The following is an 8,832-nucleotide window of genomic DNA, read 5'->3' as shown; positions in this document are numbered from 1 at the left end:
TACAGTTAGTGGACTGACTTATTGCAAGAGAACAACACATAACAACATAATTCGGAATCTCAGGATTATTTTCATATTGCATTTATTTGTCAGCGCATACCAAAGCAGATAAAGACAAATGCAAATTCAGGATTTACCTTGCATCATTTACATTCATGATTATATTTATGTGGTGAGTCAAAAGATTTGAATACATCCCAAGCTGCTTTAAAGTTCAAAGGCAGATCTGATGCAAACAGAAGAATCATGCTCTCTCTGTTTGAAGAGACATTACAGCAACAGGAGCTCTTTTCTTTGCTTGGCTTAGCTTAGACCTTGAATTTGCATTTGCATTAGTTAAGCCATTCTCTATTTTCAGCTTCACTCTCCCTTACATTTGCATATCAACTGCTGGCTTATTAAATTTAAGGTGCAAATGTCCCTCATCCTTACATCCTCTGCAACCTCAGACATCACCTCTGTTTGGTTTTTCTTTTATTTCTCTGACTTACTGCTCTCTACCTTCTCAGCTTTACCTTGTGGATCATTTGTTTTCTCTGAGCCTTCGGTCAGCTCTGGTTTCTGAGCCTGGCTGCTTTCTGCCCCCTTCTGATGTAACTCTTTGATTTCTGCACCGGTACTTGTCTTTTCATTTGACAACATAGTTTGGTCAGTTTCAGTCTTATCTCCACTGATTGGCTTCTGATCTTCCACTTCAGGGAGACTTTTAACATTAGATTTTAGCGACAACTCTTCATCTTGGCTTTTATTGCTGTCATGTCGAGGATCTTCAGTGCTGTTTGCTACTTTGTCCTCACCTTTTGCAGCCTCAGATTTATTGATTTCCTTTTGTTCTGCATGAATGTTTTCCCTTTCCTCACTCTTGAGTGTTGTATTTGAAGTTACTCGAGCCTTTTCTGAAAGCTCGTCTGTCTCTGTGGAAAGAGGGCTCTTTGTCTCTGTTGTAAAATCTGTTGTTTTCTTATCTTGCATTTGAGCAGCACTGCTCAACTCTTTGATTTTGTCTGATTTAGACACTTTAGACACTTGGGCCAAGGTCTCATCAACCGGCCTCTTCACTTGGACTGAAATAAAATCTTTCTGCGCATCTTCTTCTCTATCATTCACAGGTTCATCCTCCACACTGACCTCTGGTTTTAAATCATCTGCTTTTGGAGAGAAATCTTTCTGAACTGCATCTTCTTTCTCTTCTTTTGTCTTTTCAGCTACTTTTTCCTGTTGCTCACCTTCATCCTCATCACAGCTCTCACTTAATAACACTTTGCTTTGAGTATTTTTATCTATGCCATTGTCTCCTTCAGTGTCAACTGCTTCAGTCTCCTCTGACTCTTCTTTTCTTTTTTGACTTTGTTCACCATCATCCACCTCAACAGGACTTCCACCATCCCCATCATCACCTCCATTCACTAAATCTCCTACTGATGTTTCTTCATTCTGCTCACTGTGAGACATCTGCTCACTCTCTTCCTCTCCACTGTCTTTACTATCCTTCTCCTCCTCACAGCCCTGTCTATCTCTTTTAGTACAGTCCTGCTCATCTTTTCCTACTTCTGTCTCCTCAGATCCTGTTTCCTCAAATTCTGACATCTCAATTTCCCTGGTGGTCTCTGTTATGATCTCCTCCACAAACTTATACTGGGGCTCTGCTCTTCTGTGTGGGCCGCCTGGCCGGCTGAGGCAGGGGAGGGTGTAAACAGGGGACTGGTGGTAGATGTAGGGCAAAGACATGTGGGTGTCTGATACTGCAGAAAGCCGAGCTTCTTCACCACAGAGAAGTTTCCTGCAAGGTAGGAGACACATTTATCTTAATGCCTGTTAATGAAATAACAAACAAAAAGCATTTAAAAGAGTTTTAGTCTTCAGATGAATGAAATTTGCCTCTTGCTTTCAACAAGGAGCTCAACTGGTTTATTATTGACCATTTAAATACCGTGAATCCCAAAGTGTAGCACTATGAAAATTTGCAGCAGTATTGTGTGCAGGTTAATGTTAAGGTGAAAAGTGTGGATGATAAGGAAAGTTATGGACAATTAAGATTTTCAATAATCTTTGCACCTCAATAATGTTTGCTGAGAGTTGTCCCTTTATTTTAAACCCATCTAGATTCAGCACACCTCACCTGTAAGACATTATCTCCACATCCAAAGCCATCTTCACATTTAATAGGTCCTGATACTCCCGCAGGTAACCAGACATGTCAAATTTGCAATTTATGAGCTCATTTTCAAGTTCTTTGATTGTGTTCTGGAGCAGGAGAGGAGAGGAGAGGACATTTGTTAGTTATTGGATACCATCTTAGCAAGAACACTGAACAAGCCTTTAATTAGTCGTTCTCTGGTTCTGACAAAAAAAAAAAAAGGTCTTACGTGATAGTGGATGATTTCCTCCTTGTGGCGATCCTCGACGTCATGCAGTTGCTTCTCCAGCGCTTCCCTGGCGCCTTTAGCGCAGTCCAGTTCGATGTTTTTGGCCTGCAGGCGTCTCCTGTGCTCCTGAATCTCCTGCTGGGTCGCTTTTAAAGCCTCTCTCTTGGACTCAGCATCCTCTGTTAATCTTGCAAACTGAGATCGGAAAGTTTCCCCTACCTGCTGGACGTCGGTCACCGCATGACCTTCCAGCTGTGCCCTGATGTCCCGGAGTGCCGCAGTGACGCCGGGGTTGCCAAAGTCATGCGCCTTGACGGTCACCTGCAGGTCCTGGATTTGGTCCGATATCTCTGACACCTCGACCTCGTGGTTTCTCTTCAAGAAGTGGATTTCATCCACGAGAGACTGCGCTTTTTTGTCCAGCTGTAGTTTAGCCTGATAGGCGTCATTGATGTCCTTCTTCAGGACCATAATACTGCTCTCCGCATCTGATCTGCTACGCGCATCTCGTTCATGTTGTCTTCTCAGGTTGGATAGTTCTTCCTCTAAATTCTGATGCTCGATTTCAATCTGATGCTTCTGCTGAGTAATATCCTGAACCATCTGTCTCAGTCTCCTGAGCTCTGGTCCATACTCCTCCTCCAGGCAGGATGCGGGCTTCGCTTTCCCTCTGATCTCCTGGATTTCTCTCTCCAGCAGATGATTGTGGTGCTCCAGCTGGTGCACCTTCGCTATGAATCCTGCGAGGCGATCGTTCAAGCCATGCATCAATTCCTTTTCGTTAAACTTTCCAGATAACGGCTTGGCCCCCCTCATCACGTCACTGATATCTAACCCCGAACGTCTTGGTTTGTCTTGTAAGTCCTCATATTGAGTGATTCTGTGCGGCGTACTGCGCCTCATGTTGTCGGTGTGGGTCTACGGTGCAGAGACGCTTCACGCGCGCTTTTATAACCGTCGCCATCTGCTCGGTCTGCAGAACGGAGCTGTCCGCGGTGCTGAAAGGTGAAGCATCAGCTGATAGTTTAATGATGAGAGCTTCACTATTTTGTCGCAGTGAGCCAGTGACGTGGATCAACTGACCCAAAACAATTCATCATCATCATCATCAGCAGTAGCATCATCATCATCAGCAGCAGCAGCAGCATCAGCATTATTACTATTATTATTATTATTATTACCATTATTATTATTATTATTATTATTATTATTATTATTCACCATCAACCTGCTCCACAGCTTTGAGCAGATGACGTCATTTAAACCACGTGTCAGTTCTTTACAGACTTTTCATAGTAACTAGAGAGGCAGATTTAAACTAACCATCTATAGGCTATCTGTATTGTGCAGATTGGGATCCTGATCCAGAACAACAGCCTGACATGAAGCAATTGTGTTTCTTTCAGCAGCTGCAGGATTTACTGACTTAATTAAAACTTATTTATTTGTTGTTGTTGTTGTTGTTGTTGTTGTTGTTGTTGTTGAGTTTTCAGTGGTTGAATATAACTAAATACATGTAAACCTACTCAAAAAGCTAGGTGCACTGTATTTTAGTACTTCACTTTAGAAGTACTTATATATTTACATTTATATATCCACAACATTTTTGTGGAAAATATTTAGATTTTTACCAGTGGTTGAAGAAACACTCTTTTACTTATCTTACCTAAAAGTAGCAAAACCACAGTGTAGAAATACCTACTCTAACAAAAGTCCTGAGTAAAAGTTCAAAAATATTAGCATCAAAATATACTTAGTACCAAAAGTAAAAGCAATAATTATTCAGAATACTGTATATTATATTATTAAACTATAATCTTTGATTAATTGATTTGTACATCACTTTAGCACTGCAGCTGGTGAAGATGAGAAACACTTTACTTTAAGTCCCCATATTTAACATTTATAAGCACTATATAAACATTTAATAAATGCTTGATAGCACACTATAATGTAGTTATGCAGCTCTAAGTCTTTGTGACAATATAGTAAAACATAAAAAATATGTCTTGACAGGAAAAGGTATAATTGATGACAAATACTGTACATTAATAAACAATTAAAAATACCTTTATATCTGTTTAAAGAGCGTAACTATAGCTTCTTAGTTTCCCTTTAGTCCACTTGCATCATTTTGTTATTTAGATGAGCTGTTGTGTTGTTGTCACAATGTGTGGCCATAAATAGAGCTGATCACATCTGCCTACATTTTTCATGTTGTGATATAAAGACACGGAACCCACTTTTTGTGTTTTATTTAGATTTTTTTCTTCTGAACCTGAGGTGTAGCATACATTTATTTGTATATAAATACATTGTATTTGTCCTAGCACTTTTGTGACTGATGTAGAGGAAGTTGTAATGTTTACTCCTCTGCTAAAAGGGCTGACAGCAAAGTACAGAAGACAATGCACCCCACATATTATGTTTTATGCTTATATTTAATATCAAAATGAATGCGCTGTTAACAAAAATTAGGTTAACTTTTTAACTGGTGATTTTAGCGTTTAATGGCAATGGTCAGCCCATCGCCCACAGTGAGCATGCTCAGCTCAATCCTCTGGTCTTTGTGCAGCTTCTTATTGAGAGCATCCAGAGTCTGGGAGGTGACGTCGTCGGGAGCAGGATTCACCACCTTTCCGCTCCACAGCACCTTCAAATCAACAGAGCTTTTTCATTCTGTTCACAGTGAAAACATGCCTCTCTCCTCTCAGCACCACAGCATGTATTCTCTAACTGAAGTTCGACCTGCTCATGTAAGGTGTACTCACATTGTCAATTGCAATGATGCCCCCTTTTCGTATGAGTTCAAGCGATTTCTCATAGTATCCGTCATAGTTGGATTTATCAGCATCGATGAACACAAAGTCATATGTTCCAGCTTCCCCAGCTGCTATTAGGTCATCTGATGAAACAGAGGTCAACATTAAAATCTATGATGACTGAGTCCTTTTTTTTTATCAGAAACACTGACTGAGATTCATAAAAGCACTTACTCAATGTCTTCATGGCTATTTCATGTCTCACATCTATCTTATTTTCAACTCCAGCCTATAGAAAAGGTTACATTGAGTGAATTAATTAGTTGTGCAGGGCTTTTAACTATTTTTTCCTCTTTAATTGTTTTTTAAAGAGAATATTAAGGAAGGTTTAAACAGGAATTGATTTTACTGCTGGGCTTTGCATCTTTATGTGACACAGTTTCCTGAGTGGACACCTTTTTTCTCTCCAGCCTGCAGCAATTTGTGAAGACGGACTGACAGAAGGTAGATGTACAGTGTGCTGTCTGCTGCACAATTTTGCTCTGACAGAGGCAACAATCAGTCTCACTAAACTTGCAAAGTGCCAAATCTAAACGTTGCACTAGTGCCAGGAATTGGATGTTATGCACTTGTGTAATGTAACCTGTTCTAGATTAGGTGTAAGGTTTTATCAACAAATCCTAACTTTCACATTATTTGCCTCTATCTCTCGTAGACAACATTTTATGGATAGCTCAGTTTAAGTCATGCTGTTGAGAGAAAAAAAAATTGTCACCTCTTTAAAAAATGGTTTGGCGATGTTCACATAGTTGTCGTCTATTTCACAAGCCACCACACATCCATTCTCTGGCATGGCCAAAGCCATGCTCAGTGCATTGTACCCTGTGTACATCCCTGCAGGATAAATACAATACTAACTGTTAACAAACGTCACCTTGGAATTATAGTTTTAGTCCTTTCAAGATGATTGAAAGATAAGAGTCTCCTGTGGGAGCAAAGAAAGGCCTTATGTGGATTTGAATCTCAAAATCAACCAAATACCTAAGTTAACGTTGAAATTTGAAAACTGCTAAATTTATAGAATCACAATCTTCCAAAATTAATTTGGTTTGAATTGCCCTAGTTAAAATTTCTAGTTGGCAATTTCAGGTTGTGCAATTCCAAAAACTTATTTTCACATGGTCAGTATTGAAAACACTAAATTGAAGTTGCTGGAAATCAACTGGTCATTTACAGATCTAAAAATTATATTCAAGTCAGTTGCTTAAAATGGATTTTCATTCAGATACTTAAATTCGAACTTCAGTATCAAGGCTCTTATCAATAAATGGCTTTCAGAGTAAGATATTTTAGTTTCATAAAGTCAGTGGTATTATTTTCAGAATTCAGTATTCAGTAGTAGTTTAATTTCCCAATTATATATCTCAATTGCTTTAAGCCCTTTAAAATACACAGTCCCACCTGTGGGACACTTGGTATTCAGATGTTATTGAGGGTTTTTTCGTGGGGCTAAAAATCCAATTAGTTTGGCCTTTCGGTGCTTCCATAGATTATCATTTAATGTGTTTGTAAACCTAACATAACCTCACCAATTTCAATGGCTTTAGTTCCATTGATCAGTTTAATGAGATTTGCCATAAACTGGGCTTGTTCACTGGCAACCATCATGACACTCCATGGGTCTTCAAGGGTTCTCTGAAATGAAAATATAAAATCATTTCATCTTTATAAATCATTATATTGTGTGAGTAATTGGATAAACAACATATTCCTTTGCACTGGAGGTATCACCTTGTTAGACTGAAGTGACTCTGTGCTGTTCTTTAACATTGTGCAGCCCTCTAGTGGTAAACATTTGTACTGCTTCACTCTTATAGTGGTAATTCTTTAAAGTTTATTGTAGTTGCATACAAAGTGAAGATAATGAAGTGAAAATACCGCACAAAAACAGAAGCAGTAGCAGAGTGTTCCAGAGAAGTTTAATCCCGTGGTGGTGAAATCCAAGTTTTAGAAGCAACAACTTCAAAGGCACAATCATCTTTAGTTTTTTAGCCTGGAGCGCAGGATGGTCATCCAGCCTTCTGACCTAAATAATCTGCTGGTGGCTTCGGCATGTAGATTAATGTAGGAACGTGCCCGCCCATGCTAAACTAAAGGTGATCAAAAGAATCCTGAACTGAATTTGATGGGGACCCAATTTAAAGATATCAGCTTGGATGCAACATGAGATCTTTTGGGTTGAACATGTCAGAGGCTGTGCAGCATAACACTGAAACACTCAGTAAGCAATACAGGGATGTATCACTAAGACAACTAATAAATTAACAATAATCAAAGTGTTATGAAATCAGCGATTAAGTTATCATCCTCGTTTCCAAATGAGACTCTGGCTTACTTACCAGTCTGAGTTTGGTGAGGATCGGATCCTCCCTCAGAGAGTTGTTAACTACATACTGCAGCACCAGATCGTCCTTTCCCTTGCTGTGGCTCTTCCCAGTGAAGGCAGACTGTCCCACACCTGACCAACAGGAAAAACAGAAGAACAACTACTGTTATCACCAATCCCAGGGATCTCTCCCACCAAGCAGATTACACACCCTTCCTCAGTCGTCTCATACCTGTTAATACAACAGCAAATCCAACACAAAACAGCATATTAATGTCTGCAGCCATTATGGTCTGGGCTCCGGTCTTTGTTAAAAGAAAGGTTGAACAGCTTTCATTTGAAGGTGCTGAATCTGTGTCAGTCCTTTTTGTACAATACCATCTGTGTTTGTTTTGCTTAACCTTTGAGAGGGAGGTTCGTCTTATTGATTTCTCTGTTATATTGCAAAAGTAGGGGCATTTGTTATAAACATCATTTAAAAAAATTGGCCAACAATATTTTTCTTAAGCAATATATGACTTTTTAAAAAGTAACTTAAATTCTTGAAAATCGCAGCAGAGTTCAACGACAAAAGTCCTTCTTTTACAAAGGCACCAACACTGACCCAAATTTTGTTCGATGAGGCTGCTGTATCTATTTGCTGAAGCCCTAAATCTCAAAAGCACGTCACTTATTTTGCAATCCAGACACAGACACTTTGAACTGTTTTATCTGTGTTTGTTCTCATCATCCTCCTACACTATTACTCTGTGCTGTATATCTGTGAAATGTGGGCTATTTTATAAAGTTCATGTATTTTACAAGACAACACTGTCCTCACTGTGTTGTTAATTCCATCACATTTGGCTAAAGGTGAGCATATGGAGCTGCAGTTTGTTTTAAATGTGCTCAGTAAAAAATAAAAATCAACTACGAACAGTATCCAGAGACAAAAACGTCAGTATCAGCGTTTTTTTAATAAGCTTTAGATAAAAGCTTCAGAAAGCATCCACCATTCGTTAAGAACTATTTCTGACAGGGTGTATGTCATGATGAAACTGTTCAAATAAAGTTCTAGAAATATTTCAGCTTTAGTTTCTTTTTTAAAATGGAGTAAATGTAACCTCATTTTACACTTAACCTAACATAGGTAGGTTATGGTACAGTATTGATATATTTTTTTCACTAACTTACATCTTGCAATGCTGCCACTTAGTGGTAGGAGGGTGAAGGAGTTTTTTGTTTTTGTTCGTTTTCTGGTGTAGTTGACCCCAGTTGTCGAGTACTAAGGAGTGCTGCATGTTCACAAGCATCGACTGAACTGTCTTGAGTCAAGTGA

At 39.1% G+C, this 8,832-nt stretch overlaps 2 protein-coding genes across 2 annotated transcripts; both read right to left on the bottom strand.

The window, feature by feature from the left end:
* Positions 1 to 65: 65 nt before the first annotated feature.
* On the bottom strand, positions 66 to 3,493 carry LOC130181501 (neurofilament light polypeptide). Its single transcript, XM_056395757.1, has 3 exons — positions 2,367 to 3,493; positions 2,120 to 2,244; positions 66 to 1,780 (listed from the first exon to the last, which is right to left on the bottom strand). The coding sequence occupies exons 1-3, from the start codon at positions 3,267 to 3,269 to the stop codon at positions 475 to 477; spliced, it is 2,334 nt and encodes a 777-aa protein (XP_056251732.1). The 5' UTR covers positions 3,270 to 3,493; the 3' UTR covers positions 66 to 474.
* A 1,295-nt stretch (positions 3,494 to 4,788) lies between these two features.
* Positions 4,789 to 7,903, bottom strand: LOC130181517 (catechol O-methyltransferase domain-containing protein 1-like). Its single transcript, XM_056395781.1, has 7 exons — positions 7,747 to 7,903; positions 7,528 to 7,646; positions 6,718 to 6,823; positions 5,904 to 6,022; positions 5,363 to 5,417; positions 5,138 to 5,271; positions 4,789 to 5,019 (listed from the first exon to the last, which is right to left on the bottom strand). Exons 1-7 carry the CDS (start codon positions 7,799 to 7,801, stop codon positions 4,867 to 4,869), a joined length of 741 nt encoding a protein of 246 aa, XP_056251756.1. The 5' UTR covers positions 7,802 to 7,903; the 3' UTR covers positions 4,789 to 4,866.
* Between the last annotated feature and the right edge of the window lie 929 nt (positions 7,904 to 8,832).

This window comes from Seriola aureovittata, chromosome 14, assembly GCF_021018895.1.
Source record: "Seriola aureovittata isolate HTS-2021-v1 ecotype China chromosome 14, ASM2101889v1, whole genome shotgun sequence".
Classification (NCBI taxonomy): Eukaryota; Metazoa; Chordata; class Actinopteri; order Carangiformes; family Carangidae; genus Seriola; species Seriola aureovittata.
This window is presented reverse-complemented; position numbering and strand designations above follow the sequence as displayed.